Source organism: Oryx dammah, unplaced genomic scaffold (assembly GCF_014754425.2).
Source record: "Oryx dammah isolate SB20612 unplaced genomic scaffold, SCBI_Odam_1.1 HiC_scaffold_27, whole genome shotgun sequence".
Taxonomy (NCBI): domain Eukaryota; kingdom Metazoa; phylum Chordata; class Mammalia; order Artiodactyla; family Bovidae; genus Oryx; species Oryx dammah.
In genome coordinates, this window is record NW_024070211.1 from 24,991,468 (window position 1) to 25,014,063 (window position 22,596).

Here is a 22,596-nt window from a genome sequence, read left to right on the forward strand (position 1 = left end):
CTGCTGAAGTCCTCATGACTGGATCCCACGCTCAGAAACAAGAGAAGCCACTGCAGTGAGAAGCCCACACAGCAACTAGAGAGCGGCCCCACTCACTGCGACAAACAAATCCCGTGCTATGAAGGCCCAACGCAGCCATAAATGAATCAATCAACAAAGTGTAAAAAGAAAAAAATAACAGAGTGGTATTGGCATGAAGACAGACCACTAAACTAATGGGAAAGAGAAGTTCAGGTTCATGAGGAGTGGGTACCTTGGAGGAGGTGCAGGGTAAAGGACACAGGGACTTCTGAGATGCTGGTCATGCTACATCTACAGTAACCTGGGTGGTGATTCCTCAAGTGTGCTTACTTATCTTTCCTTATCCTCTACTACTACTTACATACTTATACACAAGGTAGCAGGTTTTCTCTTTACAAAATTCTCTAGTCCACTAAGAATTGCAGAATTTTTTCTCCACCTCTGGCTACATCATCATTGCATTTATTAGATGAAAGGTGTGAAGCACTGAAGGACCATGTCTTCAGATACTCTTCTCCTGAGAATTGATCTCTCAAAGAGCCTTAAAGCTTCATGCTGTTGACCACTGCTCCAGGGTTCCCTTTTTACATGTTAAGACTCCTAGCACATTCAACTCTCTGGGAGTTCTAGAATCTTTGAAATGGAGCATCCATGCCTGCACAGTATTTACTATTGGGTGCCACTCTCTATAGAACTTTTCACAATTTATTCTTACAGGTAAAACAAAATGATGTTGAAAAAGAATATTCAATATGGGAGACTTTCCTGGTGGTTCAGGGGTTAAGAATCTACCTGTCAATGCAGGGCACACGGGTTTAATCCCTGGTCCAGGAAGATCTCACAGGCCGCAGAGCACCTAAGCCCATCGGCCACAACCACTGGGCCTGAGCTCTAGAGCCTTCGAGTAACAACTACAGAAGCCCAGTGCCCTAGATCTTGTGCTCTGCAATAGAGACGCCCCTGCACTGTGAGACCTGGGCAATACAGTGAAGAGTAGCCCCTGTCTGCCACTAGAGAAAGCCTGTGCACAGCAATGAACACCAAATGCAGCCAAAAATAAATTTTTAAAAAGGAATATTAGATGTGATCTCATCTGGTCTTCTACAGTGAATGCAATATTCAGACTAATGGCTGAATCTTGTCAAATCTGAGTCAGTAAAGTACAAAGAAATAAGAAAGACTGATTTATGAACAGATCTCAGTTGATATCTTTTACAATTCACTCAACATTTACTGTGCACTTACGGTCAGGCACTGTTGGGAATTGTGGGGCATACCAAGGGGAGGAAAATAAGATTCTTAGTTTCAAGGGACTCAAAATCTACTGGGACAGACAGACGTGAATATAACCAATCATATGCTTATACTATAGCTTGCTGTTACTGCTATGAAAGTGATATTTATGCATTAAAACGCTAGACAACCTTAAGGGACTTTGAGTGAAAATCTTTCACGTGGCCTTTTATCTACTGGAATAGAAATATTTGTATATAACGTTAAAAGAGACAAATGTCAGAATATTCACATTCTTGCCTTTTCATTTGGTAAAATGTCACAATTTTCCCTAGGACGCCTGCTCCTAGGAAATGATCTTAAATAGAATTTCCCACAGGGATTCTCAGGAATGCACCAGACGACCAAAGCACAATGGAAATTGTCAACTAGCACCCCCGTCCATTCCTGCCTCCCCTTGAACTTGGGCTTTGGGAAAGATCAAAACGACATTTCCTTGGCTCCTTTGGAAATCAGGTTCCACCGTTTAAATGCACTCTTACGGAATCTGGTAAGTGGCAAAGAGATGGAGCATCTCTGGACAGAAAGTGGAAAAGAGATGGAACATCACAGGAAGGTGAGTTGCAGCAACAGGTCTGAGGACTCCAGCTCCTGGCTTCTCAGAGGCAACAAAAGCCATCACAGAGGCTCCAGCCTAGCATCAGCTCATTTGGTTGGTGAGTGCCCGGAAATAAAGATTATGGACGGGGCTGGTGTTGACAAGTCGTCAGCAGCACTTTGACTTCTGGGTGACAAAGAGAACAGTGGGTTCTCCCTGCTCATCAAGCCCTTCTGACATTTTGTAAGTGCTCCATTCCCTGTATTAAATTCTGCTTTTCTAGGACTTCCCTGGTGGCCCAGGGGTTAAGAATTCTGCTTCCATGGCAGGGTGTGTGGGTTCCATCCCTAGTCAGAGAAGTTCTGCGTGCCACACAGCACAGCCAAAACAAATTTCCCTTTATTAAAAACACCTAGAGTTGCTTCTATTTTGTGCCCTAATATAGCATCTTGGGCTTTTGTTATTGCTAAATAAAATTCTGTTTTTTAGTTAGCATTTATCAAGCATGCGTCGATAGTTATTAGGGAGGAGTCCAGAAACATGCAAAGCAGGAAAAAGAAAACAATTTGAGATTCAGAAATCTTCAAGGGAATTATAAAGAGTTGGCCAGAGACCTACAATGCATTTTAAAGTAAGAATTTAGAATTTCTTTGACTGGATTGAATGAGATACAGCCTTGGGTAAGCAACATTACACTAGTTTCTTTGGTTTCAAATGTTTAAGAATCTTTATATACTACTGTGTATTTGTCACAAACTGCTTGAAAGTGAAACTGACAGGCACTCAGTGTGTCTAACTCTTTGTGACCCCATGGACTATAGTCTGCCAGGCTCCTCTGTCCATGAGATTCTCCAGGCTAGAATATTGGAGTGGGTTGCCATTCCCTTCTCCAGGGGATCTTCCCAAACCAGGGATTCAACCTGGCTGTCCTGCACTGCAGGCAGATTCTTTACTATCTGAGCAACAAGGGAAGCCCATCTTTATCTGTATCTCTATTGCCATTAAAAAAGAAGGAAATCCTGCCTTTTGCAACAGATTGGATAAACTTTACAGGCATTTATGCTAAGTAAAATACATCAGACAAATAGTATAAGATATCTCACTTATACATGAAATCTAAAAAAACTGAAATCATAGAAACAGTAGAATCATGGTTGCCTAAAGCTGGATGGTGAAGAAATGCAGAGATGTTTAGTCAAAGAGTACAAACTTCCAACTCTAAGATGAACAAGGTCTGGGGATCTAACGAAAAGCCTGGTGTTTATCATTAATAAATGGTATTATACTGTACTATATGCTTGGAAGTTGTAAAAGAGTAGATGGTAAATCTTATCTCTACCAAAAAACAAAAACAGGTAATTATGTGAGGGGACAAGGGTGTTAACTAACTTCTTTTGTGGTTGGTGGTTTAGTTGCTAAGTTGTGTCTGACTCTTGCAACCCCATGGACTGTAGGCTGCCATGCTCCTCTGTCCATGGAATTTCCATTTTGCAATATATATCTATATCTAATTACATTATACACCTTAAATTTACATATGTTCAATATGATCAATAATATCTCAATAAACCTATAAGAAAAAAAAAAAAGAGGACCATCCAACATATTCCATGAAACAGCAGTTAGCTCCTCATTATTGTGGAGTATGGGGCTTCCCTGATAGCTCAGTTGGTAAAGAATCTGCCTGCAACGCAGGAGACCCCAGTTCGATCCCTGAGTTGGGAAGATCTGCTGGAGAAGGGATAGGCTACCCACTCCAGTATTCTTGGGCTTCCTTTGTGGCTCAGCTGATAAAGAATCCACCTGCAATGCGGGAGATCTGAGTTTGTAAGATCCCCTAGAGAAGGGAAATGCTACCCACTCCAGTAGTCTAGCCTGGAGAATTCCATGGACTGTTTAGTCCATGGGGTTGCGAAGAGTTGGACACGACTAAGTGACTTTCACTATCACTACTGTGGAGTACAATGCACTGTATGGATGTACCAAAGTCTGTTAATCAGTGTACTAGTTGAAGGGCCTTTGCACTATTTCCAGTTTTCAGAGTTTATGAATAAAATTGCTATATATCAATAAATATTTAATTACATAGTGTTAAATAGCTGAATATTGTTCCATATCTTGATATATAGTTAATTTCACCTGGCAGTTCCTTATTGCTACACATTGAATTGCTTTCCCTGTATCCCTATTTTAACCTTATTCTAACCTAGAAAGCATATTAAAAAGCAGAGACATTACTTTGCCAACAAAGGTCCGTCTAGTCAAGGCTATGGTTTTTCCAGTAGTCATGTATGGATGTGAGAGTTGGGCTATAAAGAAAGCTGAGCACCAAAGAATTGATGCTTTTGAACTGTGGTGTTGGAAAAGACTCTTGAAAGTCCCATGGACTGCAAGGAGATCCAACCAGTCCATTCTAAAGGAGATCAGTCCTGGGTGTTCTCTGGAAGGACTGATGCTAAAGCTGAAACTCCAGTACTTTGGCCACCTCATGCGAAGAGTTGACTCATTGGAAAAGACTCTGATGCTGGGAGGGATTGGGGTCAGGAGGAAAAGAGGACGACAGAGGATGAGATGGCTGGATGGCATCATGGACTCGATGGATGTGAGTTTGAGTGAACTCCGGGAGTTGGTGATGAACAGGGAGGCCTGGCGTGCTGCAGTTCATGGGTTTTCGAAGAGTTGGACACAACTGAGCGACTGAACCTTATTCAAATGTATATATTTGTTCAACTATCCTTTAGGGTAAATTCTCAATTTTGTTAAGGAGTAGAAGCTAACAGAACATTGTGAAGCAACTATATGGCAATAAAAAATAGAAAAAAAAAATCTCAATTCCTAAGTCAAAAGGTATGCATCATGTATTTTACTGCTTTTGATACCTATCACATGAAATGGTCCTTTATGAGAACGTCTCATTACTCAACCCCTTGTCAACATGAATTGCCATCTTTTAATTTTTTTTTACCAATCTCACAGGCAAAAAATTTTAACTGACATCTCACTTTTATTAATATTTGTGCTTCATTTATGACTTTTAAAAATATCTCTATAAATACAGGTGGAATTTGCTCTTTCTTTTTTGGGGACATTTTTCTTTTGGGAATTGCCTGTTTTTATGTTGGGCTTTTACTCACTGATTCCTTATATTAATTCTTTGTCTATCACTTAATACATTTATGTTTTTACCAATGACTTTCATTTTGTTACATACAGAAGCTTCTAAAAAATGTATGTATTCAGTTTGTCTAATCTTTCGTGAATTATTTCAACTTTTTCTATTTTATATTTATATAAATATTCACTTATATTTTCTAATTTTTCCAAATGCTTTTTGAGACAACATGAAGACTACAGGAGCCTTCTGAGGTGAGGCAGACAAAGTTACCTTGCCCCTAGCATATTGGATTTGCTTCTGCCTTTGTGGATTTTAACTACTGATATTAAGTATGTAGGATTCTTCTTTTCTTTTTCAAATTCATTATTTTTTGTCTGTATCACGCAGCATGTAGGATCTTAGTTCCCTAACCAGGGATTGAACCTGTGCCCCATGCATTGGAAGCATGGAATCTTAACTGCTAGACTGTCATGGAAGTCCCGGATTCTTCTTTTCCAAGGGGTGCATCTGCTTTCTGAAGGAATTGAACAGTTTAGGAAACTAGATTGATTTTTTTTTCCCCCTATGATTGGATTTGGTTCATAAATAAAGCTTTGTTCTCTGGCTTCAATGGGTAGTTGAGGAATCACAGGAAACCATTTCATCTCCCTTTTCTTTTGTTGCAGGACAAAATAGTAATAACTTAGAGAGATGCAAAGAAAATAAAGTGCCAGTGCATACAAATAGTTCCAGGAATGTCATAGCAATGGTGAACATAATGGCAGACATTTGCGTATATATTTCCCCAGAGGGTCAAAGAATCTTTTTTAAGAATCATGTAAAAAAATGGGAAGGTCTGACACATTTTACAAAAGTTGACTTCACAAACAAATATTGAAGACAGTGCTTTTTCCATTAAGAGAGGCATCTGATTACAAGATGGGAAGAAGCCAGATCCTCAGGTGATCCACCAGTCTGGACCACTCTGGTTTCTGGTGTGAGAAATAAATTTAATTTTCTTAAAAAAAAAAAAAAAAGAGTGGGGGTGCATACAATTAGAAGCTTACAGAAAACCTTCACTTTCAAGGAGACTGTAATACACTGATTCAAAAAGAAAGAAATATGGAGACTGGCTTCTATGAAAGGGACTGGATTTTAATCCAATCCCTTACTCTTATTTTACTGGTACCCTGGACTTGCGTGGATCATAAACACAAGCCACAGTAGTGCCACGTCTGGAATCCATGCTCTGTCTCTGAATGTGCTTGTTTTTCACGCGTTGGAGAAAAATGAATGCATTCTCAATACAATAGAGACCTTAAGCACCGACCCGAGCTCCCTCTTCAGCAGTGTGGGATATATAGACACTCTGGTGTCTTTCTTACTGAGATAAACTACTAGCTTCCTCATCACCACCTCTCCTGTCCACCTAGCCTCAAGGGACCACCTTTGTAGCTGCAGGCCTAGTCCGTTTGGCTTGGCTGCCCCGTCATTAGCCTCAGAGAGTTCCCTTACCTCCTGCCCCTTGTCAGGCTAATGGGCAATTGTCATACTCCAGCACGTCTGGACTTCCTTTGTGGCTCAGCTGGTAAAGAATCTGCCTGCAATGCAGGAGACCTGGGTTCAATCCCTGCATTGGGAAGAGCCCCCAGAGAAGGGAAGGTTTTCCACTCCAGTATTCCAGCTTGGAGAATTCCATGGACTATATAGGCCATGGGGTTGCAGAATCGGACTGTGACTGACTTTCACTTTCTCTTCAGCACGTCTGACAACACAATCTATTGAAGCAGCTTCTGAGGCTCCAGCTCACAGAATGTAGAGGTCGACCAGTTTTCATTGCAGCAGGAAGAATAGCGTGGCTTCTGGTCTGAGGCAAACTGGCCTAGGACCAGGGTTTGGCTCACTGCCCTGAGGAACCTCTGAGCTCCATGTGATTCTGGTGCTTGGACCAGCTTCTCTCTCTGTATATCTGCTGTGAGCTTCACTCAAGGCTCAGTCCAGTTCTCCCTCCTAGACTTAGGGCCTCTCCAGTCATCTATGAACCTCACACTTATGGAATACCTGGGAAAAGCTGACCCAACAGTGGCCTTTTAGATAGCATTGAGAAAGCAGGTAAAAAATTAATTTCCCTATGTTTCTTGTTAGGAATACGTATCAAGAGCAGTTCTTGCTGGAAATTGTGCAAAGTCCTAATTTTGGTTCATTTAATACAGAAACATAAAATACTTTCATTTCCTTTCGCATTATCCTAACAAATGGCTGTCTAAACTCTTCCTGAGGTGGATTGAATAATAACTATTTTGTCTTAAACATACACATATATACAACTTTAAAAACAGGAGATGAGGGTTTTACCATACTTATTACTTCTGAAACCAGAAATAATCCTCTATTTTAATGAAAGCATACAAATATTTCTCTCCAAGGTAAAGAGAAAACCATGCACATAATAACGCAATAACTGATGCATAGAAATGTAACCAAACTCCCTTTTTATCTCGGTAACTAACTCATCCAACAAAATAGAGCTTTGTAGGGTATAATTTATATTACAATTAGCTTTTTTGTCTATATTAAGTAAGGCAGTTTGAAGTCTTTTTTTTTTTTTCAATTTCAAAGACCTTGAAAAAAACACACCCAAAATGCTCTAGTCCAAAGCCAGAACATAGTTTTGTATGGTCTGCAGATAATTTAATATTTGAGAAACTGTTTCAACATCCTCCAACTCCAACCAAAACTAAAGCAATATTTAGGGGAAAAATAAATGAGTAAGCAAACAAAACCTAATATCTATATAATTATTCACAGATCAAGCACTTTAGAGACAATAAAATAGAGCAGACTTTCAGCTAATCCAAGTCCAAAATAATGGAACAATTATTCACTAACCTAACAACAACAAAACTCTAATTTTACTGTTAGTGTATTGGGGGGTGATTGTGTTATCAGTTAAAAGACCTAAAATCCATTCTGTGTAAGTTGATTAATTTTAGGCATTACAAACATAGTACAATCAACCTTCCTGAATTTCTCTCATCCTTTCCCCACAAATACAACATCCCAGTTTTTGAAACAATAGGAAAATGCAATGATGTCAATGTACAAAGACCACCACTGGTGCTTTGCCAGTTTTCATCTTCTGGCAACAGACTCTAGAGAAAGGTTCCTCTGACATGCTAACTCTACCCATCCCTACCAGTCACAGTCCTTGCTCACACGGCCTGACTCCTGACCCACTCATCCAATCACACCCCCTTGGACAGTGTTTGGTGCAGCAAAAGGCTAATAATCCAGGCTAGGCCAATTAGACACTTTTTCTTAAAGTCTTCCCACTGCAATCCTTTCAGGAGTAAAACAGAAAGAGTTTAAGCCCTGAGTCTAGACTTAGAGGGAAGGCAACCCAAAAGGATGGATCTACCATGTGGAAAGATGCAGAGATGACTTTGGGAAAAAGAGGTAAAGTAAAGATCCAGTAAAGATCTAGACCCTGGGCCCCACTCTCCTAGTGGCCACCTGCACCTCTGCCCTTTCTATGTTATACGCTGTGGTTATAAAAACCATTTCCTTTGAAGCTTATACAAGTTTGAGTTGGTTTCTATTTGTATTTAAGGCATCCTGCCTCATGCACATGGTGAACACTTGAGTTTGGGCATTCTCAATTATGGTCAACTTACTGGTTGTTTTTCCAGTTCTTGCTCTTTGGGCACTGTCTTTGAAGCCCACAGGGGTGGATTTGGGGGCCCTCTTTCTGCTTTGTGACCCTGTCCCCCTGGCCAGGTTCCCAAGTCCCAGGGTAATGCCCAATTCAATCAGTTTTATCTCTTCAAATGAAGGCCTGGATCTGAAAAGCTGTTGGGAGCTGGGTTCTCTGCAGAGAGGCACTCTACAGGGAGAGGAAGACACATGTGAGGCTTGGTTGTTCACAGTCCCATCTGTGTTGGATTCCACGGGCTACCTCATCTTTCCAAAATATTCTACCCTCTCCCCTGCCCCTTCAGCTGGCTGTAACTGATTTACTTTCTAAACCAAGAGAACATGAAATTACACACTGAAAAATTATTTCTGTAAACCATTGCTGAGGATGCTTCTTACTATGGGAAATGTAACATTTTAATAAAAATCAGCTTGGGCGAAAAAGAACAACCAGCTTAGAGGTCCCCAGGTGTGGAACAAGAATGTCACCAAGGTCCCTGTGTTTTATTTCCATGGTTTGCCGTAAATAGTTCTAGTAAGTAAGTAAGTGTTAGTTGCTTAGTTGTGTCCGACTCTTTGTATATATCCTCTGTCTAGGGGATTCTCCAGGCAAGAATGCTGCAGTGGCTTGCCATTCCCCTCTCCGGGGACCTTTCCAATCCAAGGATTGAATCCGGGTCTCCTGCATTGCAGAGGGATTCTCTACCATCTGAGCCATGAGGGAAGCCCATAAATAGTGCTGACTTCTCTCAAAGGTCGGTTGCCCAGAGTCCCCTGTGGGGACTACTGGTGTCATTCTTCACATTCAGTAGCAGCTTTAGAAAGGTCTCTGTGCATGGAAGGACATCATCAGATTTGGAAATAGTATCCAGGCAGTGGTGTAAGGACAGCTCTATGACATCTTTAAGAGGCAGAACTAATTTGACTTGCTGACTACCTGACTGATGAGTGTGAGGATCGAAGGTGGTGCTCTAGTTTCTTACTCAGGCGTCCCAGCAGAAGGAAGTGATGCCATGGCTGGTCTGGCCAGATGGCAACACGTGTGGGTTCAGTGCCTCCCCACGCTTCACTTCGGCTTGCCCAGGAGTCGGCTGAGCCCGTCTAGAAGCCTTGAGGTAACAGCATACCACTCATCTCTGACGGGAAGGATGTCTTAATGGGCAAGAGAAGCAAATGACTGCACTCCATGGACTATTCCTCCTCTTGATGCATGGAGAACCTTTTTTTTAGGTATATTAAATTATTTTTATCATCAACAGTTTCAATTATTGCTCTTGACATGTAGTTCAGTTCAGTCACTCAGTCGTGTCCGACTCTTTACGATCCCAGGCTTCCCTGTCCATCACCAACTCCCGGAGCTTGCTCAAACTCATGTCCCTCAAGTCGGTGATGCCATCCAACCATCTCATCCTCTGTAGTCCCCTTCTCCTCCTGCCTTCAGTCTTTCCCAGCATCAGGGTCTTTTCCAATGAGTCTAACTCAAGGAAACTATGAGCCATGCCATGTAGGGCCACCCAAGACAGATTGGGTCATGGTGGAGGGTTCTGACGAAATGGGGTCCACTCGAGAAGGGAATGGCAAACCACTTCAGTAGTCTTACCTTGAGAACGCCGTGAACAGTATGAAAAGGCAAAAAGATATGACACCAAAAGATGACATAGAGACATTTGACAAAGCATCAAGAAACAAAGCTTAAATAGTAGTTTTAGTAGGAAAAAATCAGTCTTTGGTCACCAAAAAATAGTTTATGGATTCCTTGCCATTGCTCAAAATATACTGTTCCCAGTCTACTCAGAAGCTGCTATCTATAAAACACTATTACAAGGGGAAGGACAGAAAGTTTCCCATGTAATGTTATCAAATTTTCTGAAATTACCTTTTATTGGAGTAGAGTTGCTTTACAATGCTGTGTTAGTTTTTGCTCTACAGCAAAGTGATTCAGCTGTAAGAATACATATATCACCTTGTTTTTGGACTTCCTGCTCACTTAGGTCGCTACAGAACACAGAGGAGAGCCATTTATAGGAGGCTAGCAGCCTCCTGGATGACCTATGTGCTGTGAACCTCCAAGCTGGGTGTGATTAGAGCCATTCAGGCGGTGGACACAGTTGGTGCCTATGCAGCACTGTCCCCACCCTCCTCTTTTGTTCAGGCTTGTGCCCGTGCCCAGTTCTAAAGGACAATCTAGTCAATGGCTCTCAACCCTGGCTGCACATTAAGATCAACCAAGGAGCTTTGAAAAAACACCAATGCATAGGACTGTATCTTTTACTGTGGTTAAACACACACACAACATAAAATTTGTCATCTTAACCATTTCAAAGCGTATAGTTCAATGGTATTAAGAACACTTACAACGTTGCCCAACCATCACTGCTATGCACCTGCAGAACTTTTTCGTCACCCTAAACTAAAACTCTGTACCCCATTAACAATAACTTCCTGTTCTTCCTCTCATCCCTCATGCTCTGGCGACCACCTTCTACTTTTATGTTCTGTGGGAATCCCAGGTGGCACTAATGACAAAGAACCTGCCTGCCAATGCAGGAGGCATAAGACAGCCAGGTTCGACCCCTGGGTCAGGAAGATCCTGTGCAGGAGGCATGGCAACCCACTTCAGTATTCTTGCCTGGAAAGTACCATGGACAGAGGAGCCTGGCAGGCTATAGTCCATGGGTTCGCAAAGAGCTGGACATGACTTTACTTTCTGACTTTGTGAATTCGACACTCTAAGGACATCATATATGCACAATCATATTGTATTTCTCTTCAGTGATGATTAGTTTGTTTCACTTAGCATGATGTCTTCAAGTTTCTTCCATGCTGTAGCATGTGTTGGAATTTCCTTTTCAAGGCTGAATAATATTCCATTGTACATATGAACCACAGATTATTTATTCATTCATCCATCAGTGGACACGTGGGTGGCTTTTACCTTTTGGCTATTGTAAATAATGCTGCTGCTATAAATCTGGGTGTCCAAATATTTTTGAAAAGTTTTCCATGGGATTTGAATGTGTAGCCAAGGTTGAGAAGCACTAGTTTGTGGCTATTCCTGGAGAATGTTAGGGGTCCAGGGGGGAGGCATGCCACCTAGTTGGCCTGGCCTGATTTAGCTGTTCCAAGCTAATTATAATACTCATTAGAGCCAGTAATCAGAAGCTCACATGTCTGACTCCATCAACAGACTTGGACACCCGGAGGGTGGCATAGGTTTTATTTACCCCACTATTTTCCAGATCTAGCTCCAAGCCTGTAGCCTGCAGAAGCTTACTAGTGTTAGTCGCTAAGTCATGTCGGACTCTTTGCAATCCCGTGGACTATTGTCTGCCACATTCCTCTGTCCATGGGATTTTCCAGGCAAGAATACTAGAGTGGGTTGCCATTTCCTTCTCCAGGAGATCTACTCAATCCAGGGATTGAACCTGGGTCTCCTGCATTGCAGGCAGACCCTTTACCATCAGAGCCAAGAAGCTTACTCAGTTACTGCTAAATAGAGAAGACAGCAAATCCATAATTCAACTCTATCTTTCTATTAAAAACATTTGCTTTTGCTGCAAGAAATTATGTATCATCCTACCCTGGGCCATGCTGGGCTTCCCAGGTGGCTCAGTGGTAAAGAATCCATGTGTAAGGCAGTAGACTTGGGTTCCATACCTGGGTCGGGAAGATCCCCTGGAGAAGGGAATGGCAACCCACTCTAGTATTCTTGCCTGGAGAATCTCATGGACAGAGGAGCCTGGTGGGCTAAAGTCTATGCAATGGCAAGAGCTGGACACAACTGAGTGACTAAACCAGCACCACCACCTTGAATCATGTCTCTAGCCGTGGAGCCTGACTTGGATCTGGGCCTGAGTCAGGGTCTCAAATACTCTTATTTTTTGGCCCATTGTGTAGCACATGGGATCTTAGTTTTCCAGACGGAGATGGATCCCACGTCCCCTGCACTGGCAGCATGGAGTCTTAACCACTGGACTGCCAGAGAAGCCCAGGATCTCAACCTTAGGAGACAAAACTATGTAAGTGAAGGATGTCCCTGGACACCAGTAGTGGTGCAGGATGGGGCAGGAGGAATAGCTGTGACTACGCGAAGTGCTAGACATGACTGGATGACTGGGCACACACACACACACACATACCCCTTGTTCTAGTTTCTCCTGGGACAGATTTTCTGGAATGGGTGGCGGGACTCATTCCTCACATCTCAAAGAGAGGCCTTAACGATCTTCCCCGCAGATTTGTGCTTCTCCATCCCCTAACCTACTTTCAGACCTAAAGATAGACACAGAGCTGGATTCTTATTGAATCCAGGGTTTTCTGCACCCTCTATTCATGTCTGCAGCCCCACAGTCTCATGTTTACTTTGGTTTTAATTTTAACCTGAGTTCCTAAGATTGCTTTTTAATAAACCCTATGGAAATTAAAAAGTTGCCCCGGATAAAAGAAATACTCAAACACCCAAGAGAGTTCTGCTTTGTTCCATATTCAAGCCTGTGGACGCATTTAGAGAGAACCCTTTTATGATGAGGTGCAGTGGTATAGCAAATTGAGAATGCACTCCTCCCCTTTTCCCCTAAAGTCTTAGAAGCCACGCGACACACTGTGAGGAGGGACGGGAACAGCAGGGACCTGTCTTGGTGGGTAGATAAGCCTGACCCCTAACTGTTGTGTCATATTTTCACACGCCTTGCATCCTAGGCTGTACTCCAGGACCAGCATGGTGCAAAGTCAGCAAGGTTACACATAGGCAGGAGTTTATCTCAAAACTGGGATGTTTAGTTCATCATGGAAAATTTCAGCATTGATTTTGATTTTTTTTTTTTAATGTATTGCCTGAAAATCCTTTCTCTTGATTCCAGAGTTGTTTGGCACCTCTTCAATTTCCTGCCTTCCTGGCCTCACCCTGGGTTTGGCCCCGATTCCACTCAGGTCCCTACTTTCCTTGGAGTTAGAATTTGTTTTGCTTTGGGAGGAAAGCATGGGGTTTCCCTGGTGGTCCAGTGGTTGTGAATCCACCTGCCAATGCAGGAGACACAGGTTCGATCCCTGGTCCAGGAAGATCCCACCTGCTGTGGAGCAGCTAAGCCTGTGTGCCACAACTACTGAGCCCACGTGCCCTAGAGCCTGTGCTCCGCAACAAGAGAGTAGCCCCCTGCCTGCTCATTGCCACTAGAAAATCCCATGTGCAGCAACAAAGATCAAGCACAGTCAAAAATTAATCAAATTTTTTTTTTTTTTAAAGAAGAAAGCATGATGCTCCCACCCTCTGAATCCCATGCAGCCATTAACTCTTGGACTCTGGATTTATTTTCCTTCCCATTCTCTGCTTCTGCCCATTTTGAAAAACCTTCTCCCTAAATCTGTTCCCCTCTGTGGCTTCTGTCCTTCTAACCCCCACTCCTGGATGACCAAGGTCAGGCACAAGAGGAGAAACAAGAAGGCCAGTGAAGGCTGGCCTTTCCCTCTGAGGCCTATGGTAATCCAATTGTTGAGCTTCATGTGGAGAGTAACACAATTAGCAAGGGCCTAGTCCTTTTTAAAGAAATCTATCACAAATTACCATGATAAATAGTGCCCATGGTAAGCCATGGCCAGCATTTTGCTCTGGAACTCCTAGGCAGATGGCTGGCACACTAGGAAACAGAATTGAGTCATTTCAACTGTGCTAACTGTGGCAGCTCAAAAAAATTCCTAATATGGTTAAAAAAAAAAAAAAGTAGACAGCTCTTTAAATGCAAATCCATTATGGAAGGAAGCAGGCCCATGATGATAGGCTCTTTTGACCTGCTGGGACTCCTACCCTGCAAGGGCAGCTAAGACTCCTGAATTTCAGAACCATTTTTGTGAGGACCTAAGTGAAGAACTTCATCCATCACTCAACATCCCTGACCCTTTGTATGTTTCTGCACTGCCTGCTTCATCATCAGTAAACCAGCATGTAAACAAATTACCTGAATCTTCATTGTTGTTCTAGCCAGTCTAGCTCAGACCATCCTACTTGATAGTATCTTAATGATTCATTATATCATTATACATGTGCCTTAAGATAATCATTTCCTAATTCATTGGCCTGATGGGAAATAAAAATTATAACCTTCACTGGCCTTCTTATGAAATGCAAATAGCTTTATAAACATATAGTGTGAAGAACACACTGGCTACACTCCTATTCAGATATCACCCCAAGACTTGCCCACAAAGCCTTACCAGGACCGTATGCATCCCAGTGTAAAGTCGGCTGAGACCCACCAATGTGGAAAACACCACAGCCATCATCAGTCCCAAAACAAAGGGATACTGCAGGGGAAGAAGAGAAAACAGGGCATTAGTTCAGGCTCAGACACACACAGTTTGATGTTGTAGAAGGGAAGGGGTTTCTAATCCATTAAACTCCTAGTCTCAATCTCATATTCCTTAGGCCAGCAGTTTGATGATCTAAAATCATTCCAAAAAATGGGAAAACTAAGGAAAGAGAAGGAGAAAATGCCTAGGAATGTAATTCTGGAACCTGCAAATAAGACACACTGGAACTTGACCATAGCTATTGTGCTGAAAGTTTTAGTGGAGTAAATAATTTTTTATTTCTACCTTTACTTAAAACTTGTGAAATATACAGTATTTCCAAGAGGCAAGGTATATGGATGGTGCTGTAATTTTACAAGTCCAACCAGGTACCTTCCCAAGATGTGCTGGGAAGATAAAGCTTGGCAACAACTGGCTTCATAGGGAAGTCTGGAAACAACAATGCCAAGCTAAGACTGGGATATCTTCACATCTGCAGATGAATTAATGAAGAGTTGCAGGAATCTGGCTAATGATAAGTCATATAAGGAATACACAGATATGCTTATGAACTAGATATAGAGATATAATTCAGTTGCTTCAAGTACTAATGTCTGTGGTCTTCCATGGTGCTAAGAATAAAGATGATACAGAACTGTCTATACTATGTGAAGTTCTTTACAGTCACTCTTCACATAATCCTATGAAGTACAGTCTATTGTTAGCCCCAGTCTACAAATGAGGAAACCCTTCACCTTGATAATAAGCTGCATTAGTCCTGAACTTTTGCACAAAGATGGTTGCCCATCGATCATCCCATTTGATCCTCCCAACAGAAGCCAGGGCTCAGAGAGGTGCGGTGACTTGACCTCAGTAACACAGTCAGCAGTGACACAGTTTGAACGAGAAGCCACATCTTCTGAGTCCAAGCCAACATGTGCTTTCCAATGTAACATCTGAGTACAATGATATAGGGTTGTACCTCTTTTCTGAAGATTTATCATTAACTGGGTCTCTGATTTTAATTGAAAAAAAAAAAAAAAAAACGGAATGAGCTAATGCAGTCACAATTTAGAGGTTGGGTATTAGCCTAAACACATATTTAAATAAATAAACCCATTTTTAGGGCTGTTCACGAGTAAACAACCTAACTAGCTAAATATATTTATCATTAAAAATCAAATAGAAAAAGAGCAACTCAGGCCTTAAGAAAACTGTTTCCTCATATGAGCTGTAAAGACGTTTTTAACAAGATCCAGGTGGCCTTAAAATAAGCATATAAATGACTGTTGTTGCTTTCCTGCAGTCAGGCCACTTGTTGCTTTTTCCCTAAGAGAAGCAAGTTCACAGGCTTCTCTGGATGCTGACAGCTTCCAGTGATGGGGCCAGTGATGGGAGCACTATGTCCTTCTGGGACAGGATAGCTCAGAAGTCTGCATCCAATAAACTCCAACACTATTGGGGAGCTAAGACATTTTTTTTTTAATCCTGACATGACATTTAAGTTGGTTAAGATCAAGAGTGGTATGGGGGGTTCCCAAGTGGAACAGTGGTAAAGAATTCGTCTGCCAATGTAAGAGACGCAGCTTCAATCCCTGGGTTAGGAAGATCCCCTGAAGTAGGAACTGGCAACCCACTCCAGTATTCTTGCCTGCAGAATCCCATGGACAGAGAAACCTGGTGGGCTACAGTCTATGGGGTCACAAGAGTCAGACATGACTGTGCACACAGTCAGATATAATCCTATACTTGTCCTTTTCCCATTTAGGAGACTGAGGTCAAATCCCAGGTGACCAAATAGAAAACCAGATGGAGTCAGGACCTGACACTAATCTTATTCTCTCCCAAACCCAAAATAAGCCTCCCGTTTTATCTACAACCTGAAACATGGAACGCCTCTGGGTTTTTGGTGTAAAAAGGGCAGGAGAAGCAATGCTGCTATTTACACATGAGACTGCTAGTGTTAGCAAAATCCAAATTTTCCAACAGGTAAAAGATACAATTTCTGAAATTAAGCACCAAAATAGAGCAGAAGTTCTCAGATAGGAAAAATAAATCTTCATTAAAGTAATAATATAACTTATATTTATTTTCAGCCATGCTGCGTGGCTTCTGGGATCTTAGTTCCCCGATCAGGGATTGCACACAGGCACCAAGGTCTTAACCACTGGACCACCATGAAATTCCCAATAGTATATAACTTTGAAAAGGTCTTGCTACAATTGGCATTTAAGTAGATAATAAGTGAAATTCTATTTTCAACACTTATTAATCTCCTGTCATTTAGACAAGCTTTCTAGAAAATGTGGACTGATTATTTCTAATGGTTGAGCCCAGAGAAAGGGCAGATGCATCTTTGGGAGCTAATTTGAGCCCAGATTCTATTTCACCCTGGGCCCTGGGATATCAAGCTCGAGGATTTGGTGAAATCATCTCCACCCTGGAGAGGCGTTTACCAGGATCATCAGCCCCTCACATCTCTTGCAATCAGAGGATGCAGGCAGCGACTTAAGAGCCATCTGGTCAAATAGCTCAGGGTGAAAATGCTTTCAGAAGGGGGAGACCACACAGCCCGGTGATGCTTGTTTTCTCTTCTTATCAATGGTATCCACTTTCACTCTTGGGCATAACCTGCTTTGGACACTAAATCATATGGTCAGTTCATTGATAAAGAAATCATTACTGTTCAATAAGTGTTCCCCCTTCTTTACTTCATAAGTTTCATTGTCCTTCAAAAAAAAAAAGCAAAACCCCTGAGGAAAATCCCCTCTTTGCTCTGAAGTCCTGAAGCAAAACCCCTCCTTGCTCCCTCACTGTGTGGATGGTATTAAACAGTGAAGAAGAAGAGTCACTGTCTCACCTGGTACCTGTCCATGGTAGAGATAAGGAGGGTGAAGGAGATGGCCGTGGCTGCCATGGCGTGGGTGGACGGCATCCCATATTCAGCGATCACTCTCTTCTCGAGTTTCACAACAGGAGGGGAGAAGGGACGGGGCCACTTCAAGATCTCTTTAGTTACCTGGCCAATATACATCACCAGCTGCAAAACCAAAGGATGGAAGTAAGGCTAATCAAACAAGCAAAATAATAAACTGGATTCTGTGAATTTATTTCGAGGTTTCCTGTTGTTTGGCTGAAATCACCTCTCTCTCTGACCCAGTTGCTCATTGGGGAAGTCTTGTAGGATGATGTTTACATTGTTTGAAAACAGAAACAGGCCTTCTGGATTCCAGAGGGACACTGGGCAACCAAGACGTGACACTTAAACATCTTACTTTGGTCATATAGTTAGCAAACATTTAGATAGCCGAGCACTGGCCTAAGAGCCTTAAAAATATTAACTCAATCCAAAAACAACTGTAGATTGCAGACCCATTTTACAGAGGGTAAGGTACAAATCATCGCATATAGCTAGTAAATGGTAAAGACTTATTGGATTGAAATCCAGGGAGTTTGGCCTCAAAATATGTGCCTTAAACTACCACAGTAATACTTCAGGGATGGTCGGGGACTAAGATAACCTAACATTCAACGCAGACAGTCTTTATTTTCAAGTTTTAACCAGAAAAGTGACTGTTCTTATGGAACTTTTGGCTTAAAACTTTTTGAGTGCCACTTTAATTCCTGATATATGTAGGCAAGATACGGATACAATTTAATGTTATCCAGTAATCGACAGCATCATACAATAAGTGGTGGGACTATTTTCAACCCTAAAACACAATTCAGTCTGGAATTTTTTTCAATTGATTTTTTCCCCCCACAATGCCCTTAATGTAAAAAATCCATTTCTCTTTCTCCCTTAAAGCACAACGTAGAAATCAGAATTGATTTCCATACCCTCACCCCGCACCCAAGGCCAGGGGCGGCGGCCGGGAAGAGCAACCCACATCCAAGGAGTTGTGGCTGTGCTGGCGCAGGAGGGCCTAGAGGAGCTATCCCACGTTGAAGGTCAGGAAGGGCGGTGGTGAGGAGATACCCTTCGTCCAAGGTAAGGAGCAGTGGCTGTGCTTTGCTGGAGCAGCCGTGAAGAGATACCCCATGCCCAAGGTAAGAGAAACCCAAGTAAGATGGTAGGTGTTGCAAGAGGGCATCAGAGGGCAGACATACTGAAACCATACTCACAGAAAACGAGTCAATCTAATCACACTAGGACCACAGCCTTATGTAACTCAATGAAACTAAGCCATGCCTTGTGGGGCCACCCAAGACGGGCGGGTCATGGTGGAGAGGTCTGACAGAATGTGGTCCACTGGAGAAGGGAATGGCAAGCCACTTCAGTATTCTTGCCTTGAGAACCCCATGAACAGTATGAAAAGGCAAAATAATAGGATACTGAATGAGGAACTCCCCAGGTCAGTAGGTGCCCAATATGCTACTGGAGATCAGAGGAGAAATAACTCCAGAAAGAATGAAGGGATGGAGCCAAAGCAAAAACAATACCCAGTTGTGGATGTGACTGGTGATACAAGCAAGGTCCGATGCTGTAAAGAGCAATATTGCATACGAACCTGGAATGTCAGGTCCATGAATCAAGGCAAATTGGAAGTGGTCAAGCAAGAGATGGCAAGAGTGAATGTCGACATTCTAGGAATCAGCGAACTAAAATGGACTGGAATGGGTGAATTTAACTCAGATGACCATTATATCTACCACTGCGGGCAGGAATCCCTCAGAAGAAATGGAGTAGCCATCATGGTCAACAAAAGAGTCTGAAATGCAGTACTTGGATGCAATCTCAAAAACGACAGAATGATCTCTGTTTGTTTCCAAGGCAAACCATTCAATACCACCATAATCCAAGTCTATGTCCCAACCAGTAATGCTGAAGAAGCTGCAGTTAAACGATTCTATGAAGACCTACAAGATCTTTTAGAACTAACACCCAAAAAAGATGTTCTTTTCATTATAGGAGACTGGAATGCAAAAGTAGGAAGTCAAGAAACACCTGGAGTAACAGGCAAATTTGGCCTTGGAATGCGGAATGAAGCAGGGCAAAGATTAATAGAGTTTTGCCAAGAAAATGCACTGGTCATAGCAAACACCCTCTTCCAACAAAACAAGAGTATACTCTACACATGGATATCACCAGATGGTCAACACCGAAATCAGATTGATTATATTCTTTGCAGCCAAAGATGGAGAAGCTCTATAAAGACAGCAAAAACAAAAATGGGAGCTGAATGTGGCTCAGATCATGAACTCCTTAGTGCCAAATTCAGACTTAAATTGAAGAAAGTAGGGAAAACCGCTAGACCATTCAGGTATGACCTAAATCAAATCTCTTATGATTATACAGTGGAAGAGAGAAATAGATTTAAGGGCCTAGATCTGATAGATAGAGTGCCTGATGAACTATGGAATGAGGTTCGTGACATTGTACAGGAGACAGGGATCAAGACCATCTCCATGGACAATAACTGCAAAAAAGCAAAAAGCTGTCTGGGGAGGCCTTAATCATAGCTGTGAAAAGAAGAGAAGTGAAAAGCAAAGGAGGAAAGGAAAGATATAAGCATCTGAATGCAGAGTTCCAAAGAATAGCAAGAAGAGATAAGAAAGCCTTCTTCAGCGATCAATGCAAAGAAATAGAGGAAAACAACAGAATGGGAAAGACTAGAGATCTCTTCAAGAAAATTAGAGATACCAAGGGAACATTTCATGCAAAGATGGGCTCAATAAAGGACAGAAATGGTCTGGACCTAACAGAAGCAGAAGATATTAAGAAGAGGTGGCAAGAATACACGGAAGAACTGTACAAAAAAGATCTTCACGACCCGGATAATCACAACGGTGTGATCACTAATCTAGAGCCAGACATCCTGGAATGTGAAGTCAAGTGGGCCTTAGAAAGCATCACTACGAACAAAGCTAGTGGGGGTGATGGAATTCCAGTGGAGCTATTTCAAATCCTGAAAGGTGATGCTGTGAAAATGCTGCACTCAATATGCCAGCACATTTGGAAAACTCACCAGTGGCCACAGGACTGGAAAAGGTCAGTTTTCATTCCAATCCCAAAGAAAGGCAATGCCAAAGAATGCTCAAACTACCGCACAATTGCACTCATCTCACATGCTAGTAAAGGAATGCTTAAAATTCTCCAAGCCAGGCTTCAGCAATATGTGAACTGTGAACTTCCTGATGTTCAAGCTGGTTTTAGAAAAGGCAGAGGAACCAGAGAGCAAATTACCAACATCTGCTGGATCATCGAAAAAGCAAGAGAGTTCGAGAAAAACATCTATTTCTGCTTTATTGACTATGCCAAAGCCTTTAACTGTGTGAATCACAATAAACTGTGGAAAATTCTGAAAGAGATGGGAATCCAAGACCACCTGACCTGCCTCTTGAGAAATCTGTATGCAGGTCAGGAAGCAACAGTTAGAACTGGACCTGGAACAGACTGGTTCAAAATAGGAAAAGGAGTTCATCAAGGCTGTATATTGTCACCCTGCTTATTTAACTTATATGCAGAGTACATCATGAGAAACGCTGGGCTGGAAGAAACACAAGCTGGAATCAAGATTGCCGGGAGAAATATCAATCACCTCAGATATGCAGATGACACCACCCTTATGGCAGAAAGTGAAGAGGAACTAAAAAGCCTCTTGATGAAAGTGAAAGAGGAGAGTGAAAAAGTTGGCTTAAAGCTCAACATTCAGAAAACGAAGATCATGGCATCCAGTCCCATCACTTCATGGGAAACAGTGTAAACAGTGTCAAACTTTATTTTGGGGGGCTCCAAAATCACTGCAGATGGTGATTGCAGCCATGAAATTAAAAGACGCTTACTCCTTGGAAGAAAAGTTATGACCAACCTAGATAGCGTATTCAAAAGCAGAGACATTACTTTGCCGACTAAGGTCTGTCTAGTCAAGGCTGTGGTTTTTCCAGTGGTCATGTATGGATGTCTGAGTTGGACCGTGACGAAGGCTGAGCACTGAAGAATTGATGCTTTTGAACTGTGGTGTTGGAGAAGACTCTTGAGAGTCCCTTGGACTGCAAGGAGATCCAACCAGTCCATTCTAAAGGAGATCAGCCCTGGGTGTTCTTTGGAGGGAATGATGCTAAAGCTGAAACTCCAGTACTTTGGCCACCTCATGCGAAGAGTTGACTCATTGGAAAAGACTCTGATGCTGGGAGGGATTGGGGTCAGTGAAAATGGGATGACAGAGGATAAGATGGCTGGATGGCATCCCTGACTCCATGGACGTGAGTCTGAGTGAACTCTGGGAGTTGGTGATGGACAGGGAGGCCTGGCGTGCTGCAGTTCATGGGGTCGCAAAGAGTCGGAACAACTGAGCAACTGAACTGAACTGAACTGAAGAGCTTTATTTAGCTCGTGATGGCTGGAGTTACTTTGCTTTGGAACAAAACCCATGAAAGAGTATTTCAAAATACTTTGGGTTAGTCAGCCAGATTGCTTTAGAGTTTCCCATATTCTGGTGCGTTCTTTTAATTCATTTTGCTGTCGAATTCTGAGCATTGCCCTAGTGCACTCAATATCCTCCAGAAGGCGCTGCATATGTTTTTTTTTTTTTGCTTGGCTGCCACTTTGCTCTGAGTTAAAAATCAAGAACCACTCCCTGTGCACAGCAGGCCAAATCCATAGGCTTTAAAGCCTCAGTGACAATCACTCCAAATTCCATAGCTGTGATTTCTAATCAGACTTTGAAACTTA

General features: G+C 42.3%; 1 protein-coding gene across 1 annotated transcript in view; it reads right to left on the reverse strand.

The window, feature by feature from the left end:
- SGPP2 (sphingosine-1-phosphate phosphatase 2) overlaps positions 1–22,596 on the reverse strand; it is a 144,649-nt gene that overhangs the window by 19,614 nt on the left and 102,439 nt on the right. The window contains exons 3-4 of the mRNA XM_040228489.1: positions 17,782–17,961; positions 14,847–14,936 (exon numbers count right to left, since the gene is read on the reverse strand). Of these exons, the coding sequence (XP_040084423.1) occupies positions 14,847–14,936; positions 17,782–17,961 (270 nt within the window). The remainder of the gene's footprint in view (positions 1–14,846; positions 14,937–17,781; positions 17,962–22,596) is intronic.